Below are 20,084 nucleotides of genomic sequence, written 5' to 3'. Positions count from 1 at the left end.
ACACACACACACAATCAAGCAGCCACAACAAACAGCAGAGGCTGATAAGACTGTGGGCTTAACTATGGGATGCCCACCAGGTCTGCTTGCCGCATTTTCTCATGGGAGGCTTTTTTTTTTTGTTAGAAAACTGGAATGGAAATCCCCCGTGAGGAAGAATTCACGCCTCATATTTTTCATCTTTGCCGAGTTAAAGGAAGGCAGACTACAAACAACCAGTTTGTCTGCACCGGCTGCTTCGGGCAGCACGTGTGTCGTGCTTTAGATTGGAGAAAAGCTCTTTGAGGGGTTTAGAAATATATCATCTAACTACAACTGTACTAGAATGTATGAAGGTATAGTTTATTTTTTTAAGTAGCACACAAATTCTGTTTTCTCCCATTCAGCAGCTGCAAGAAGAAAAAAAAATTTCTTTGCATCTGCCCTTAAAGCATCGAGCTCTTCAGTCACATGAATTATGAATTGGGTTTATTACTCAATATTGCGTTCTTTAGGAGGCGTACATATGGCCGTAACATGAACATGAGTTTGCCTTCATGAACAAATATTTTGTTGTCGTTAAATTTACAGTTAAATGCATCATCAGATGCATCGTATTCATGTAACAAATGGTGATGTTATCCAGAAATTTTGATTATATACGAAGACGGGATTAAAATCATACTTTTCCCCCATTTAATTCATTTTAATTCACTCAATAATGGTGACAGAAGGCTGAATTTTGGATTCATAGTCCGTAACTTTTTTCAAAAGGAAACCAGAAATATGCAAATAAGCCTTGTGGTTGAAAATCTATTCCTATTCCAAACTAATAGTATTATGGTAATATTTTCGGTATGAATACATTTGGTTTCGTAAATTACTCCTTCTATATTCATAATGTCCCCTGTGTTTACTTCATTAATTAGAAAACAATACACAGAGTTTATGCTATAACATGAGCGGTATTTAATGACCGAACATACTGGTGGTGCCTCTGTAAATCCAGCATTCTTTTACTCAGAATCAGATCACAATCACAAGTTATTAACTGTCAAAAAGCCTTCAATTCAACGCTTGCTCATATATTGTTCAGTAAATCATTTTCAAGACCTGCTTTTCGAAAGTACATCTGTGTTTTTAATACCAATAATAAGAATAGCATTCTTCTCTGAGGTGTGTACAGTGATTCACCAACATACCGTAGAGATCAGCGACATTGTACATTCAGTGATGGTCAAAGCCCCTTGAACAAGGAGCGGATGTTGATATCGTGACATACGGTGTCTGTAGACAATGTGATTTCAATGAGGATTTTGGGCGAAAAAAAAACAAGAAAAAAAACTCACCCACACAGTTTTGATTACTTTCCCATCGTGCATCTCTGACTTTACTCTTTTTAAACTCTGCGGGTCTTTCCAGAGCGCGCATGCACGTGATAACTATTAGGGAGAAGGAGCAGCTACAAATGTCATTTGCAGAGTCTGCTTGCTGAGCGAAAGAGACCACAAGAGACGTAGCGAGAGAGAGAAAGAGAGAAAGAGGTGGGGGGGGGCTGATTGAAGGTCTCGATGTGATATTTTAGCAGCAATTTGACGATGTTTTTAGCGCCGGGGGACGTCACTCAAAGGCTGTGAAGCAAAAGCCTCCGAGTGAAGACCCTTTTTTTTTCCCCACTCACAAAAGGCGAGATGCAGATCTCCGCGCTATGCTTGGATCACACTTTATTTTTTTATTTCTTTTCCTCTAAAGCGCCAGCTTCACTTTCCTTCTCTCCTGCTCCCCATGATGACTGCTAGAATTAAAGAGACTGGTCAGCGGGGGAGGCAGGGAGGCTCTCTATGGCTGTTCTCCAACTCATTACCAGATGTGGGGGGGTCACACACACACACACACACACACACACACACACACACACACACACACACACACACACACACACTGGAGTAAAAAGAAGCACGAAATCCCCCAGATACATTCATGTGGACTGATTCTCTGTGTTGATAGTGCGTTTGCAGTGTAAGGTGTGAAAGTAGAGAAAGAAAAAAAGAAAAAAACACACACACTGTGTAAACATGGTTCAACACAAAAAAGACCAAACTTCAAGTAAAAACCACCAAGCCGCCAGTTTTTCCGTCAGGGTAAAAACAAGCTCTATCCTTTCTTTGGAAAGACGGCGGCTTCGTGTCCATCGACCACTCGACACGGAGCGCTCTCTCACGGCGGCGTGGTCCAAACGGTTAGCCCGGGTCACTCTTTAGCCCGGAGGCACCCGCCTGCCGGGACAAAACATTATAACACAAATGACACGAATGGAAATAAGCGGAGCCCTATCGCGATGTGGCTGTTTGTTGTGTAAACACATTCTAACTTGTGTTTTGGGCTTTGGTGTTTTCCAACAAACAAGTCGTGCCCTCTATATGTCAGGAACACTTCATGCAAGGATATAGTATTGCTAAATATTTGAAACCGCTGAAATAAACGCAAACATTCACTTGTTTGGAAAGAAAGAAACAAAACTCAGAAGGTAACTCGTTATAATCCTATTTGTAGGCCAACCCTTCTTTGTTAACGCAGAAGGTTTGGATTTCATGTTTAATGTGTCCGACTCAGGCTTGAGATATGCACATGTCATCTGATATCCACACACATATTCCATTGTGAGAACACGCCACTGTTTGGAGAAGCTCAAGTTCAAGTCCTGTGAATGAATCTCCAGTTTTCACTTCACCCCCCCTCGGTCAGAGTCGGCTGGATTTCAGGCCGGTTGGCTGAGACCCTGACGTGACCCCGTGCCCACTGGAGGAACGCCAAGCCAGCAGCAGACCCGGACCTGAAGCCGCTCCGGACCGAGGCTGCGGCCGCCGATTGTCCTTTCTGCCTCCAGCAGGAAAGCCCCCGTTTTGGGGCTCGCCTGGCAAATATAATTCTGTTAAGGCAGTGCTCCTCGTTGTTCCTGGTGGAAGGATCGAGAGGCCGACATCCTCAGTCAGGTGGGGAAACTAGAAGCGGGGCGAGCAGCCAGAGGGCGGCGCGTAGTTCAGGGATTCAGGGTGCAAAAACCGGACCAGCGACGCTCCCCGTGGGCTTCTTCTCAGGACGGTTTCCGGAAGGTAAAAATGTCCCGGGTTTTGGAGCCTTTCTTACCCTTTAGCGGCGGCGTGGGGGCGGGGTTTGGTGAGGAGGACAGGGAGGGGGAGGAGGGCTGGGGGGTGGAGGTGCCTCCATAGGGGCAGCTCTGGGAGTCCGGGTGCTCACCTGAACACTCCACGGTGGGGATGTAGCGGCTGTCCCACATCCCCGGGCCACACAGTTTACAAAGGTCATGTAGGCTGCAGGGGATTCTGGGTAGCAGGCGGAACTGGTAGAGAAGGCTGCGGGCCTGGAAGAGCAAGGCAAAGAAGGCAAGATGCACTCATTTATATTGAATGGGGAAAGCAACTGGGCATTGAAAATAGCTTCATGCAGATGTCTAACATAGAGGATAAAATGTTGAAATAAAATGTACACCCCCGACCGAGGAAACAAAGCAATGCCGAGTAGAGTGGCACCTAGAGCTGAAAAGCCGACGCGCAGCCGACACAAAACCCCAAGCGAACGGCACAGGGAGTTACGTCTGCTGCATGCAGGAATGAGCAGCGCGCCTGTGGCTCTGACGCAGCATCCATAAAGATGAGGGCCGGCGCCCAAACACAGTAGCAGGGGATGCAGATCATAAATCCTCTGCTTGGCCGCGGGGCAGCGTCCCACGCAGCAGCCCAAGGCCTCTGTGGGCGGGTCTCTGTGTCACAACACGACACGGCTGCAGCATCGGGACGGCGCTTCCTTGCGCAGACACGACACGGCGATTTGAATCAAACATGCCGAGGAATTGCCACCGGCGTGGTCATAATGCAACGGTTATTCAAATACCATTCGGACGAATGGAAAAGCTATTGGCTCTGGGTGCACACTGGGGACATGGTGGAGCCCTCGCATACCTTGCGTAGCACCAGTTCTCCGTTCATGTGCATGGAGAGGTTGCTGAAGTGGAGCAACATTTGGTCGGTGGCGAGCTGCTGCTCGGTCACGTCCTCCCCGTAGAGAACAATGATGGCCACACACAGGAACAGGTGGAAGTAGTCCGTCTATGCGGAGAAGGAAAGAGGGAAGTGAGCAGGTTGTTACTTAAAGACAAGACATTTGTTAATTAGCGTGTTTTTATTTAATTCTAATGACAACAAGGTCACGGATCTGCAGGGCAGTTTACAGTGAAACCCGGGGCATTAGGAGGAGGAGAAATAAAATAAAAACTTAAAAGCTGGATGAGTTCAGGTAAGAAGATGTGTCATTTCATTTCAGTTGAGGTACTATGAGAAAATATTACTTCCATTGACAGGCCCTCTTCGTTTGTAGAGTCCACATTGTAAAGCTGCAGTTTTTAAATGTATCCATTCAAACTAAATCAAAATGTGTGATTATATCATTAGTTGAATTAACTAAACCAAAAGGATCACCGATGAATAAAACCCATCAAACCCCCAAACTAAGGACATTTTATACGCACTTAGGAGGATTACCGTACCCCAGTCTGTGGTGACAAGCTTTAAAAGGGATAACATGGCCTCTTTTTCTAATGTCAAACAATGTTACAATTGCATTTCTTCACGCTCACTGAAGAATAATGAGAAACGTGGTGCTGCACCATCGAGTTTTCCTTCCCAAAACTGACCTGATAGTGCGCCCAGCAGGCCTCCCACATGCGCAGGGCCTCGGTGTCGGGGAACTCTCGTTTGAAGCAGAGCAGGATCCAGCGGTGGCAGAAGAGCAGCTGGAGGCCGTCCTCCCCCAGCCCGGTCAGGTGCTGGTGGAAGCGAGGCAGCATGAGACGCAGCAGCTCGCGCAGGTACATCTGGAGGCGGTTCAGAAAGCACACGCGTCGTCTCACAAAACACAAATCGACCGCTTTCTGGTGAGGTTTTGTTCTGTTACTGGGAAGTGGTGCTTCTCCGGGTCAGGGTTCGCTAACGCACACAAGTGGCTCGGCAGAATATAGATATAATATCTATGTAGGGATATGACGGTAATACAGCACAAGTATTGATGTTGCATGACAGTAAATTGACGTTTTTATATCGTAATATGTCTTTATATTTTACAATTGACGGAGAGAGAAAACTCCACTGCACCTAAAAGCATATCTCCGTCTCTTTTCCTCTCCTACGATACGATCTGACATTAGTCCGTCTCCCAGACTAACACGGGAACATCCTACCAGCTGCCTCTCCATGTCGTCGTCACGGGGTGAGCTGATGAAGATGGTGTTCTCCATGAGGCCGACGAAGCACCAGAAGGTGTCGCTTTCGTCCTGGATCTCGGTGAGCAGGGGGGCCACCAGGTCAGACATGCCCTGGCAGTAGCCCATGTCTGGATTAAACACCGCGTAGTTGAGCAGGGTCCGCCTGGGGGGGGGGGGGGGTCAAGAACGAGAACATGCAGAAATGTATAAACGATTTTTTTCGTCTCCTCCATTCGTGAGTTTGCAGCACCGCCCAACCGCTCTAAAGTATAAAGTACCGTCCCGCCCTGTATGATCCGACATGTGTGTAATGCCCAGAAAAACATGCCAAACCCAGAGCAGTTGCTATGCCGACCCCCTGGTAACCAGGGAGCTAATTAATGATCTTTCTTACACACACATATAATATATATATATATATATATATATATATATATATATATATATATATTTATTATATGTGTGTATGTGTGTGTATTACTTTGAAGTAAACTTCCCATGACAGTCCTCATGCATTAGTAAGGAGTGTACAACAAAGGGAAAGCCCTGAAGACCCATTTTTATTGTTATGGGTGAAATATTAACAGCAAAAATAGTCACTTGGAAAAAACTATGAGAATGGGGGGGGGGGCAGCGGTTGTGCTTCTGGGAAACAAAGAATCTCAAAATAAAGTAGAATTCTTAGACGGGATGGCGAGTAGAAAGACACATGAGTACAATGGGAGCATGAGATGAGTGCTGTGCATCTGGACACGGGGGCAGGACCCCCCCACATACAGCGTAGGACGTAACACCTCGACAAACACCAGGAGGCTCGATGAGAGAGTCACTAAACTAATATGCTATTTAAATCCTCTCGCTCCTCGTTTAGAAAGCCATTAGCTCCGAGGACGCATCCAAAGTACTCCGGCGGCTTAGTCAGAGTCAATAAAGCATGGAACTCATTTGCGGCTCCCCCAGGGTTCAGAATATGAAATGAGAAGGTACGCCTGTGTGTCGGGCCGAGGGATGGGAGTGATGGGAGTGATGGGAGTGATGGGGGCAGATTGAGAGGAGATCAGGGGTGATGGAGGAAAGAAGGAGGCAGTCTGACCTCATGATCTCCACGTTGGGGTTATTCTCCCCTCTGAAGAAGTCGTTGCTGCGGTCCGTTCGCACCACGTCTTTATCCACAGTGAACTGGACCTTCCTCCAGAACTCGATGTGCTCCTCCGGGCTCATGGACAACCTGGAACACCAGGCGGGAATGGAAAAGCGCAAAGAATTAACCGCAGTGGTTTTCTTACACTAAAGAGGTTTCCAGAGTGAATCGTGACGGATTCAAAAAGAAAGTTTAAGAAAGTTTTCAGAAACCATCTCTAAGGAAATTAAGGTAATTGGGATGGATAAAAAAAAAACAAAAAAAACAATCTTAACCTCAAATGTCACTCTGGTGTGAAACGCTAATGGTTAGCAGCATATGAATTACAAAATGTGTGTGTGTGGGGGGGGGGGGCAAGCAGAGGACTGAAGGGGTGTTTCAGTGCTCCACTGGGGACAAAACCACAACCATAAAACCACCACCCATCCCTCCGAACGTTATTAGCATGTAGTCTGTGTTTGGCACTAATGTACCCGAGCCCTAACAAGCAGAGGGGATTTAATTAACAATGTTTGTTTTCCATGTGGCCCCACCAGGAATAGTGAGCGCACACCTGATGCAACGCCACGCAACTGTGCAGCTTCAACGCCGGGTGTTTGTGGGGTGGACCTGGTTCTTATCTGTCTCTCTGGAGGACAGGCACATGTTTTCATCACTTTAAAATGTCTGCGCCTGGTGTGGTTGAGCAACAATATAGCTGCATTAACGTAAGAATATTAAATAAGAACATAATTCACTACTAAAAACGAAGCATGACGCAGTGCTTCTAACATATAACAAGCTCCATTTCATTAACGCAATGCAGAAACTCTTACGTTAATTGCTTAAGTGCCTCGGGTTTGAGCACATTTTAATTACTTTGATAATTCAGGAATCATTTCTGATTCCATTTCATTATTCAAGCACAAACCTGGGCTACGTATCCAGCAGCACATCTATGAAGTAACTGACGGAGAGAAATTCACTTTCCTTTCTCTTAGAAATAGAGCTTATTTAAATCTATTCCGTGGTGCACCATAAATGCAATAAAAGCACTTCCTCTTCAAAAGAGCCCTCCTTATTTAGTAAGCAGCTTGTAAGATGACAAATATACCACAAATAAACTGATGTTAAATCCAGCCAATGCACCACAGTATGAACTAAATAGATGTGACGGTTTGGTTTAACCTTTCGTTTTCCTAATTTTTGCATAAAACTGATACATATATTGAGCTAAATTAAAAAAAGAATAATAATCTCCTCCAAGTTTTTCCACAATGTCCCTTTTTCCACATCCGCAGTGGTTACAGCCGCGCCGCTTTCCCTCTGCGGCTGCTGGTTATCGCAGATGAGGGGAAGGACACGAGGTTAGGAGACAAGGAGCCAAAGCACAGACACGTAAACCTGCTCCTGTAAAGATCAACCGTGGGGCCCGGAGTCAAAATGGTCTTTAAAAGGAATCCGCATCAGAGTCAGAAGGAGGGCTCTAATTATCATCACCTTTGATAAGACCTTCTGACGCACTCACAGACGAAAACCTGCCCTATTATCATATTAATGACAGACCAAACGCGTGGAAATACGTGCACACTCGATAAAGGTGTGCACGTAGGTGGAGATAAATGAAGAGGATGTGTGTGTGTGTGTGTGTGCGTGTGTGTGTTTTCCTTCTATATGATCTGATAACTGCTGACATGTTTTCTCTCCAGAGACCTTTTACTTCACACCCCCCCTCTCCCCGTTAACACTTCCCTGATTGTGCCGATCGATTGCTCGGTGCCCGCGATGCGGATCCACAATCAGACTCACGTGCGGTTTGATGGTCGACTGACTGAGCGCTTGCCGGCCGATCTGCTGCTTCTTGGGCGGACTTTTTCAAATAAAAAAATGGCACACACACACACACACATATGTACATGTACATGTCGCCCTGTTCCCCACCTCCTCTGTTGGATGTCATGGTAGAGGGAGCGTTTTTGCAGCCTCCAGGCCTCCCTCTGCAGAGAGGTGGAGTCATAGCTGTAGTAGTGCAGCAGGAAGGGCCACACCTCGCCACGGATGGACGGGTCAATACCGCCGAAGAAGATGGCCTGGCGGGAAAAAGTGGGAGGCGACAGTGAGCACGTCAAACTGTACTCCACCATCACCTCACTGAACTACAGCAGACGGGTTCTTTCACAGAGCTCTTCTGTTCTCCTACGCGTACGTCGTGACAGAGGAAATGCTTCTGCTCACGTGTTATAACTGCCGCTGAGTCATTTCAGCAAGGTGGTAAACCTTCATCCGAGGGCAGTCAGATGACTCACACGGTGGGGGGGGGAAGGGGGACGATGGCCAAGAACAACCCTCTGAGTAGCTACGCGCCCGAGGCGCTGATACAAACTGAGAGTTCCACCGCGCGGGCCGTCGCTTTCAATATGCCTTCGAGTTTGTCAGCAGCCAATGCAGGAGAACGCGCAGCTTAGAAAAACAGGGCTGTAAAAACAGGCGCACACGTACCTTGCGCAGCTTGTACTCCTCCTCCACCTGCCCGTTGTGGTTGAGGTGACGTAGCCAGGAGGTGACGTCCAGCCGGCGATACAGCTTCTCCTCCGGGTGGGTCTCAGCCGACGGCAGCGTGGGCCTCTGGATGGAAAACTGCATGCAGGACTTCTCATCGGATACCTGGCGGATAGCGGGAGCGGGTGAGCATGAGGGTGGGGGCGGCGCGGGGGGGGTAATAAATGAAACTGGATGGGAGTTTAGATGAGACCTGGTCTTTAAGCTGAGTTTCCCTGCAGCACTTCCACTGCTGGAAGACCTCCGCCAGCTTGTCCAGGCCGGCGTGGTGGAAGTGGAGGATCTTGTATTGGCTCTCTCGGCTGGCGATCACCAGCTGGCCGCTGGTACACGCCTCATCGCTGCGCCGCAGCAAAACAACATCAGGGCACAACATTGAGGTTTGAAAGGAATGTGTTTGTGGGAGCGGGAGTAAAACCGCTTTTCAATTCTTACTTTCTTATTATGAATAAACAAACAAATTGACTCCGTCGCGATCCGCTGCACAGAAACGCAACAAGACAATCCCGTCATGACCTCCCCCGTGACCTTTGTACCCCCCCCTCCCACTGACCAGAAGAAGAGTCTCAGCGACCGCATGTGGCCCAGGTCCACCCTGAAAACGCCGCACAACTGCTCCAGCACCAGCACCTTCTGCTGCTCCTCCCAACGCGCGCCGTGCGACTGGCCGCCACTCTCGGAGGGGGCGTGGCTGTCCAGGCTGGAGGCGGAGCTCACGGAGTGAGTCATTGACTCTTCGCAAAGCTCCCTGGCGGAAAAAATAACAGAGAGAAAACATACACTTTTTTTTTTTTTACTTAATTGAGCTGAGGGGAATTTAGTGATTTCCATGTAATCAAAGTAACGATAAATATTTTTCCCGTCGAGATTAAAGATTTCTCTTTTCTTGTGCTTCTTCCACGAGGGACATTGATAACAAATTCAGTGCAGACAGCTGCCAGCAGTGTTGAGCCCAGCAACAATTGTGCAGACATATAGTTTGTGTCTCAGTATGGTTCAACCAAGAAGCTGAGAATGGGAGGAATGCATGGAGGCTTGTGAGGACTCACACACACACACACACACACACACACACACACACACACACACACAAACCCACACAAACTAGGAAATTGGTACACACACAAATCACACTGTCTGCAGTACAATTTCCCCTGTCATTCCCCCATGGCAAGCATGTTGTTCCCGGCACTGAAACCTGAGCCAAGGGATCTTCTACTGCAGAAGGACACACACACACACACACACACACACACACACACACACACACACACACACACACACACACAGAGAAACAAGCACACAAGCGACAACAACAGAAAAAAGATAAAGCTTTGCATGTGACCAACACAAATCCTCACCTAGCACCACAGAAAACACACACACACACACACACACAGATTTGAATGATCCGAATCACTGGCTAGTATGTTTAAGGCCTTTGCACACACACCTACACCCACACACACAGACACACACAAATTGACCATAGCTAATGACCATAATGCTCTCTCGAACACGTCTCAAGACGTGCTAATGCTGAGAAACAGAAATGTGCTAAACCCGCTGACATTTGAGGAGTAGACGTCTACATGAAGTTATTCACTTACGACTATCAAAACCACTCAAACACATTCATTTAAATAACCACAACAAGAATTTAGAAAACGTCATTGATATTATTGTTGATTATAAGAAAAGAAAAAAAGAAAAAACTGCCGTTTGTCTGTTTTGTATGAATGTGTCTGGAAGCCTCTTTTTGTCCTCAATTAAGGGAAGAAATGACAAAGAAAACCACCGTCTATCTATCAATGCACACCAACGTTACAGGGGAACACAAGAGGCGGCTCGGCCGGCCGCATCTAATCCGGTCCACCCTGAGTCAATCATATCCGGCTAATCATTTCCCCGTACGCAGATGGGGAAAATAACAAGGCTGATCAATCCAGGCTGCAGTTTCCTCTGCTATCCAGTGATTTACTGCTCTCCGTCTCATGTATCACGCAACTAAGCAGGCTGTGGAACACGAGGACACGGGGGGGGGCCCGGACGCCTCTGGAAGGGAAGCCGAGCCATCGGAAATATACTTTAAAAAAAGGACGGCCGTAGCGTTTCTCCCCATGTAAATAAAAGTGCTAAAAAAACATTGGAAAATTGTGGCGAGGAAGCACATGCTTCTCGGCCTCACGCCGCTGCGAGCGGGAACTCTGCGGCGTGATTAACGCAAACTGTACACAAGAGTGCAGCGTGTAAACAAGCTGTTTTGACGGAGTCAGGCTGCTGCATCCAGCGCGTCCCACCGGGCCCCCGGGGGTGAGATCCAGACTGCCCCGAGGCCCTTCATAACACCTCTCTCCACATACACAAGGGGGGGCGGGGGAGGTGTGTGTGTGTGTGTGGGGGGGGGGGGTGCTGCCAGGTCACCCTGAGAACCAGGACCAAGTGCTACAAGCCTGCAGGGACTCAGAGGCCCTTCAGCTAATCCCTCGAGCGATGAGGAGGGTGGAGGGTGGAGGGTGGGGGCTTGGGTGAAGGAGGCGGAAGGAGGGGGTGAGGGGCTCTCCGTAGTGCCAACATCGGAAAGTGGTCAGTACAGTTTGAAGTTTGGAGAGAAAACAGCAGACATTTGTCGTATTTATGAATCACGCTGTGTTCCAATAGTCCCAGAAGAGCCAGATGTGGGACTCTTACTAGTGTGTGTGGGGGGGGGGGGGGGGGGGGGTAATAATAACGTCCTGAGGTTACTGCAGTGCCTGACTGCATCTCCCCGCCTCTTTACAACATTGATTCCAGGGTATGTTCATTTAACTCATTCAGGGTTTTCTTTCTGTAAAGCATTTTTTTTTAAAGGGACAATTCACCCCTCCAAAAAAACAAGAAAAGCAAAGTTCAATGTCTTCAACTGGAAATCTGTGCTACGCGTACATGTGAGCGGTGATAAACGGTTGCTGCTTCAGGCCCAAGCACAAGCCCAAAAGCCAAGCACGTCGCTCCCACACACACAACAATCACATGCCAACGCCATCTGAGGAGGGCAGCGCACGTTGACGCTCACCAGCGGCCTCATGAACTACCGTTCAACTTTAAAGGAACTCGCTGTGGATTCCTCTTCTCCCCCCCCCCCCCCCCCCTCCCCACTTCCACGTTTCATCCGCTCCCGTTCTCCCATACGGGGTCCTTTCTCTTTGAATGATTCCAAGTGACATGTTTCCAGTTCCTGGCCCCTTAACAGTGTCAATTAAAGCAGGAGAGAGAAAAAGAAAGATTGAGTGAGTTCCCGGGTTCTGGCATGCTGCTCCGCGCTCTTCAGTCCTCTAATCCGGGGAGCTGACATTCAGCCCAGCACAACAACCCCGGGAAGCACTGGGAATCAAAGGGCTTCACACAGACTTTGGTGAGGGAGGGGAGGGGGGGGGGGGGGGGGGGGGGGAGGAGTGTAAGATATTCGAGAGGCGGGCAACGCAGAAAGATAGAGAAAAACAGGCCGAGAATGAGCAAAAAAAAAAAATGGACGGGATGCAAAATAAAGAGAGGAAGGTGCGGACGGTTGGTGGAGGGAGAGGATGAGAGGAGACACCGAGGAATGGAGGAAGACAAGGAAGACAGCGTAAAAAGGTTAGAAGCTGTGAAACAGAGCGTGCTGCCAAGTCACACATGCACTTACTGCAAGCCGGGCTCTGAGAGTGGTTCAGAAAAAAAAGAGACAGAGAGGCCTAAACACACACACACACACACACACACACTCTGACACAGGCTCACACATTCTGGGCAACGAGTCCGGGCCAAATAGCTGCGTGAGGAAACGGCCACGGAGGGAATTATAAAGTCGAGCGGCCGAAGGGTCCGAGCAGCAACACGATCGCCGTCCAGATGGCTTCGCTTGATTAGAGAGCGGTCTGAGGCTGTGGGTTTTGTAGGATTTTGGGGGGGGGGGTAGGGGGCTATTTCGTGCCATCTGTGACATCATGAGACAGTCAGATTGACCGCGCGGCTTTAGGAGCCCATCTTGACCTTAAAATAACATTTCATGCCCCCCACCCCAGCTAGAAGTCATCCATCTACCTGATGTCAGTCCCAGTGCAGCGCAGGAAGCCACCACGTGGCCTCAGAGGGAAAATGATCACTCACAAGTTACTTATTTTCTTTGGCTCCACCTTGTGGTAGTTTAGTGTAACTGAATGCACATTTTACACCTTTGCTCTGTAGTATATTGAGTATTATACAAATCATAGTGAAAATGTAGTGGCACCAGGAATAACACACACACACACACACACACACACACACAGAGAAAGCCCACTCACTTTACAACAGACACACACGACTTAAATTATTTTACTGCACACCCAGAACGGCCACTAAATCTGTCTGACAAAAATAACCCTTTCTCTGAATTAATCGGAAGGAACATTTTTAACTCAATATATTGCATCACTTCCAGACCAACAAAAGCGACTTTAACGGCTTAAGGAGATCACATCTGACTGAATGTGAACTATTGTTTGGGGGGGGGGGGGGTTATATTTAGAAAAGGAGCAACTCATTGGAGACATTGGCCACAAACCCTTTATCAACACACAAAGAAGACTGACTGGACCGGCATGAGGGCACTTTGCAACAACAGCGTGAGTTTACGAGGTTCACCTGTATGCACCATGAAATCCCAACCCAAAAAAGTTCAATCAGTGCCTCCCGAGTGAAATAAAGCGATGTGGCATTTCATTTAGTGTAGGTCTCAGATACGGACCTGGTCAATGCAATTTTATTTATTTTGTAAACCCCAAAAAAGAGGAATAAACCTCACGTATGAACGTAATAAATGTAATTTGAACAGAACAAAACATTTTGGACCCTGTACATTTCAAATTGAAGTCTGCGACCTTAATTTGAGACTCAGTTTTCCCGATTGTCTCGCATTATTCTTCATGTTGTTTTTCTACTATCTTGTCAACCTCATTTAGGCTGCCTGCTTCTGTAATTGCCTTGCACAATAATTACAAAAGCAGCCACGTAATTAAGCTCTATTAAGCTGAACAGCAATCTGCAGCATGCTTCATTATTAACAAAGGCCTGACAATGACCGTTTAAATGACCAACTGGAGTAAACAATATGGGACTACTTATTGCCACAGACGCGTTTACATCAGACGGCACATGCTCTGCTCTTGCACCCAAGTGGCATCGAGCACAATTAATCCCCAGCGGGTTAGAGACCAGATACCGTCGGAGAGATCACTGGATATTAAATATGTACGCAACGCTGCAGGCGATACGATTCCGTCACTAAACGCCGCAGACAGCATCCTTTGCGCTCTGAGACACTAAATAAATCTCGTCAAGCAGTGCAGTGATAACAGCCAGCTGCTTACTTACAAAAACGGTCAAATTATGAGTTGTCATTGAAATTATAATGTAAAAAAAACAAAAAAACATGGGGAGATCCACAAGGGAAATAGCAGTGACAATAGTAAAGTCTCACAAGCGCCCCCTGCTGGATGTCTGTTACACTACACCAGTCAGAAAATCACCTCATTATTGAATTGACCAACAAAAAGATCCTTCAACTACCAATGAGGACTTTTCATAGAAATGAAAACACTTCTTCCCAAGGTGAGAGAGAGGAGGGTGAGACCGGCAACTGATCTCCCAGGTGCCAAATCAAAGCAATTTTTGATAATATGAGGCACAAAAACAACCCTTATTTGATCAGTTTTATGAATAACACCACAGACCCATGGGCGAGGCCCACTCCCTGCCGACGACTCACCTGCATTCGCTGTCCAGGAAGACGGAGCCGCTGCTTTCGCAGAGGGCCTCGCTGACCGGGGACAGGCAGAACGGCGAGGAGAACGTGTCCGAGTCGGAACCCATGGTGCTGTCCCGACTCACCTCGTCCGACAGCTCGCAGGAGCCCTCGTCGCCCTCCTCCCCCGCCGACGGCAGCTGCTGCTGCTGCTGCTGCTGGTGGTGGGAGGAGGGATCCGCTCCCGCCGCCGCCTGAAGCCCGGGGCTCTCCGCCGCCGCGCCGCTGGTGATGTTCCGCTCCTCGTCCTCGTCTTCCTCCTGGGCCGCCGGGTGGTGGCAGTGGGGCCTGCAACGTTTCAATCGTTTAAAATCTTCTTCTTGTTAATTAAAAAGTGAATTATGAACCATTTGTAGTAAAATCCGGGTATGCTTAAGGGGCGGGCTACTTTGTGAGTTGTCTGTGTTTTCCGATTACAACTTTAACCCTTTAATTCATTTAGACATTTTGGTGAAGTTCTTATTGGGGGCTCAGTTGTACAAACTCCTCCCCCTCGTGCCACTGTTGAAAAAATAACCAACTCGAGGCCTCAAGGGGGATCAATGGGTGGCGTCGAGGTGTCCCCATTTTTTAAGAAACGCCTCTCCTACCGTCGGCCTCGGCGCCGCGCATTCCTGCGGACCGGCGAGCTCTCCGGTGTCACGTAGCGCAGCGCCTCCTCGTCCTGCTTCTGGATGCGGGAGTTGGGCACCCAGGTGAGAATCAGAGTGGTGCCTACGCTCTCATCCTTCTCCGTGTGGACGCAGAGGTAGCCTGCAAAAATGACGACACGTTTCATGAAACTGTCACACAAAAGACAAACATGAAACCTGAGATAAAAACACACAAAGAGGACACACCCAGAGAGGCCTGAAACCAACCACACACACACACACACACACACACACACACACACAGGGGATCACGAGATGATAAGGGAAAAAGAAGGAAATGCTCCTTGTGTTCACGCTACCACGAGGTCACAGTCACACATGTGATGCACAAACAAAGCGGGTATATTTGAGTCTTGGTAAAAAAGGAGTTTATAGTAATAAAGGAGTATAAGGGACAAGCTTTAGAAACGCCCGTGTGCAGCTGACGGCGGGACATTTGGCGGTACAATCACATTAAGGTCCTAACACCACGTTTCAACCTTGGCCTGACCTGGGTGGTGCTCCGCCAGGCCGGGCAGCGGCTCCGCCGGGTGCACGCACACATTGTTCTTGGAGAAGATGATTTCGCCGTCCAAGCCCGAGCGCAGCGACGAGCCCGCCGCCCCGGGGTTGAAGGTCAGGAGGTCGGAGGCCTTGGAGGAGGCGCGTCGCAGCAGCCGACCCAGAGACATCTCCTGAAGAACAGGGACGCTGGGCCCATCGTCTGGACGCCGCGGAGCAGAGAGAGAGAGAGAGAGAGAGGGAGGGAAAAGATAGCGTGACACTACAGCAGAGGACTGCTACACTTCCTCGTCACCTACACTTCACCTCCTCCGTACTCACTGCAGTGTCCTCTCTGCAGCAGCTCAACCCCCCCGTCCCCCCTCTACCCGTTTTCTTCCCAGACACCCGCGCTTACAGACACATTGACGGGATCTGCGGATACAGTGTGTGAACAAACAGCTCCCGCCTTCTGCAAACAGCACACAAAGACGTGTGCAAACACACGTGTGAAATTTCCCCAGCGGATATCGGTGGCCGACAGATGTCACCGGGATCGCTGTGGTGTCGCAGCGCCGCCGTTTCACAAACTGCGGGCGGCCGCGGGTGAGCGGGGAGTCAGAGGTCCGGCCGACCCGCGATGCCGAGGTGTCCTCGGGCAGGACACTTTGACCACAGCGTGTGGATGTTAAGTCACTGATGGACGGGTGGCCCTGATGGGTGTGTGTGTGGTAGCTCCTGTCATCAGGGTGTGAATGGGTGAATGATGACATGGAGCGTATATACAAGTACAGTGTGTTTACTTCCAGAGTGATGAGACGAACGTGCGTTTGTTGATAAACGCTTCATTCTTTCGAAAAGACCTTGAAGCGATTTTACTCAAAGAGTCAAAGAACACAGAACTGTGTTGTTGTTGTTGTTGTTGGAAGTACACATAGAACATGTTGACTCGATTGCTTTCCCTTTGCTTTGACGTGTGGATCCGTACCTTTGGACCCACTTTGCGTGCGGAGCCCCGTCTTCTTGTAGGCCGAACACCGTCACATGCTTCCCACTCAATCTGAGGAATGTTCCCTGTTTTTTCCTCGGAGGGCATGTTTACCGCCGGCTGATTAGACAGGAACCCCACCGCCTGATGCCAGTCCGCAGACAGGAAGTCTGCTGACCTCTGAGAGCAGCCCGACTGTAGGCCTTCATTTGGTTTAAAATTTAAAAACGTTGGGTGTGTAGCAGTTTGTGGTTTTTTAGAATATTCAAATTTTCACAATATTTTTTGGAATAACAGATAAAAGGATTTTTTTCACACTGTATATAGAACTTTAGCCAGGTGAAATATCAACAGGTTTTTAGTTGGCTCAAAATCCGCAACGCACGCTGCAGCAGTTGTAGATAGCTGACGTAGTCAGCTGTATCTTGCATACATCGAAGCCGCATGCTTATGCTTATACAGCTTGTTAGTAGGTCAGCCTGCCACAGTGTGTTTGGCTAACCGCTAACGGCGCTAGCAGTACACACGCCCTGCTGGCCTTCTAGACTGGGGGAGGGTGTTAGTCAATCGAGGGTCGTATTCATTGAATCAAACATTACAGCAGTGCAGGCACACCTGCACTTCACTGACGTTTTAGAAGTAAAAAAAAAAAAGTAAAGTCTTTATTTACAAAGCACTTTGCACACAACTAGGACTCTAATGTACTGGATCATAACAGAATTCACCATTTCTTTAACATCCAGATAATATATTAGGCTAGTCAAGGCAGGATAACTGCTTCAAATACACCAAGGGACTGAAAAACACGCTACCTGCACCTACTGACAGGCCTCCATCTTCAACCGCTGGTTCCAGTGGCCTGGTGACAGCAGCAATAATGTGCAGCTCTCTCTGAGGTTATTCTGGTCTGGAAGCGATTACAGGGTTTGATAGTGCTGGTTCATTCTCGTCTGATCGCGCCATGCCTCTCCTCTCCCCCGACCATACACGGTTTTATGCAACGGGTCACCTCCTCGAGACACTCCAACCTCTAGCGTGGTGCCACTCCCCCCCCCAACTCTTTGACAGATTGCCTTCCGAAAGGAGACCTTTTAATATGAACTCTATAAACCTGCACCACGGAAACTCAGCAGCGGGTGTGGAAGTGGCCCGGTTCTCGGTCCCCCCACTGGGCTGCATTAATTAAGTTGTCACGCTGCCTTTGAATCTGAATAGAGGAGAGAACGCTGAAGGGAAACCTTTACATCCGCGGTGCACACGGACATGCCTGCAGCAACTGAAAGGAGACCACAGAGAGGCCTGAGAAACAAAGTTCTTGTGCGAGTCTGAAAGGCTGGCTGAACTATAAGGACACGTTATGTGTGACTCAGTGTGGAAAGCACTTCTCTCTCTGGAAAAGTGTTTTGATGAGCTTCATGTGAAGAAGTACAACTTGTATGCCCTAAGATGCCCTCATTTTGAAATGTGGCACACACCTTTTAGACACAACCAAAGAAAACATAATCCCTGCAACCAGCTGATAGTGAATGACAATGCCAAAGTTAAAACGTGGCTAAACTTCATTGATCAAAATATATTTTAAAACTCAACATGTCCATATCTTCATGCGCTCATCGCGTGTGAGCGTGCGCCTCCGTGTCTGTCTGCGACTGATCTCGTGACCTGCTGCAGCACACGTCATTATATTTTGGATGACCGGTTACGGTTGCACGCTCGAGGACGTCTCGTGGTTACGGGGACTCATACTTTGTCAAAACACATTACAATACAGGTTATTTAGCTGACACTTTTATGCAAAGCGACTTACATTGCCGACTTACATTTACCTTTTAGCCCGGGGAGCAATTAGGGGTTAGGTGTCTTCCTCAGGGCCCCCTTGACATGAAGCAGCCGGGGCACAAACCACCAACCTTGCGGTTCTCGGCACACCCGCTCTACCCCTGCGCCACGTTGACCCCGTCACCTTCTAAAGCCCGTTATATTATACAGCCATTGAATGCCTGCCGACTCCTCACTCACTACTCTGCAATGGGCCCCCCGGGCCCTCGTGTGATAACACATCCGCGCGCACAGTGAGGGGATATTAGTTTGCAGCGTGTTTGGGGAGCAGCTAATGAAACACACTGTGTACACACACACACACACACACCTCGCAGAAACTCGGGCGCCGAAAAGCTGGCAGACATCTTGGCTTAAAAACCAATTTGTGTCTAGACACCAGAGATATGCACTGGGTGCACTTCTCTAGTATTAAACGGCATTTTACCCAACGCTGTTTAGAATGATTTCACACATGGTTGAGAAAATAAAATCCTATAATTAAGAATATCATACAACATGTTACATCCAACTGCCAAGTGGTTATGATTTCCCAGATGCCATCAGGTTGTACTGGGATTTACCTTGTTCCCACCACCTGTACTGGGGGGGGGGGGGGATTTAACGGTGTGAGACCCACACACAGAGGCTAAAGTCGTATCTACATTGAGGACACGGCTGGTTGAAGGTGGCCTCTCCCTGTCCCGTCAGCGGCCGGACTGTGGGGAAATGATTCAGCGCACAAACACCGCCTGTAGAGGCGTGCCGCGATGCTCCATCAGCCATCACTGCCCTGACGGGCGGATATGGGCCATTTGCAACCACAGCACTGTTTACACGCCAACATTTATTTATATATGTGTGTATGTGTGTGTATACATATAGATGCGTGTGTTTGTGTGCCATTGGCTTAGCAGATCTCTGTACCGTTACCATCCTGAGCATGCATATTTGATATCAGCTACACAGAACCAGCGGCCGAAACGCCCGCTGGTTCCATTTCACGATGTCGGCGTTGACACGCAACTTTAAACTTTTTTGTTTTTTTAACACATTATTCCCTCGTTGCTTCTCCGCCGGTTGCCGTGCATCCGTTTCCCAGCGGGAGAGATGAATGAACGCGCACAGAAATCGGGGCCAAAGCGGCTGAGCTCTCACCTTCAGTCCCGCGGCAGGAGTCTACACCCCGGGTCGGACATCCATCTGTGCGGGCGGCCGGTAGGACCAAGCGGCGGGAAACCGGCGTCGCTTCGCCGTCTTTTCTCCCCGATTTAGCTCCGCTGTTTGCGGAGTGTGGGGTTTGTTTGTATCCCCGTGTTTTACCGACAGTGACACCACACGTTTGGCTGGTGCTCTTCCCACAGAAAAATATATGTATTGCATTTCCGGTAACTTTCAAAATAAGA

At 48.5% G+C, this 20,084-nt stretch overlaps 1 protein-coding gene across 2 annotated transcripts; it reads right to left on the bottom strand.

Annotated features, from left to right (window-relative positions):
- Nucleotides 1-924: 924 nt before the first annotated feature.
- On the bottom strand, nucleotides 925-20,063 carry tbc1d16 (TBC1 domain family, member 16). 2 transcript variants are annotated; one of them, XM_040190975.2, is made up of 13 exons: nucleotides 19,837-20,063; nucleotides 15,883-16,095; nucleotides 15,330-15,492; nucleotides 14,704-15,027; nucleotides 9,490-9,684; nucleotides 9,130-9,277; nucleotides 8,877-9,041; nucleotides 8,319-8,467; nucleotides 6,351-6,485; nucleotides 5,234-5,420; nucleotides 4,691-4,870; nucleotides 3,960-4,106; nucleotides 925-3,361 (listed from the first exon to the last, which is right to left on the bottom strand). In XM_040190975.2, the coding sequence occupies exons 2-13, from the start codon at nucleotides 16,061-16,063 to the stop codon at nucleotides 3,074-3,076; spliced, it is 2,262 nt and encodes a 753-aa protein (XP_040046909.2). In that variant the 5' UTR covers nucleotides 16,064-16,095; nucleotides 19,837-20,063; the 3' UTR covers nucleotides 925-3,073. The 2 variants fall into 2 exon arrangements, with proteins under 2 accessions (XP_040046909.2, XP_077939965.1); XM_078083839.1 differs by lacking the exon at nucleotides 19,837-20,063 and adding an exon at nucleotides 17,673-17,771.
- Nucleotides 20,064-20,084: the final 21 nt, after the last annotated feature.

This window comes from Gasterosteus aculeatus, chromosome 11, assembly GCF_964276395.1.
Source record: "Gasterosteus aculeatus chromosome 11, fGasAcu3.hap1.1, whole genome shotgun sequence".
Taxonomy (NCBI): domain Eukaryota; kingdom Metazoa; phylum Chordata; class Actinopteri; order Perciformes; family Gasterosteidae; genus Gasterosteus; species Gasterosteus aculeatus.
The sequence above is the reverse complement of the archived record's forward strand: the minus strand, read 5'-3'. Positions and strand labels throughout refer to the sequence as shown.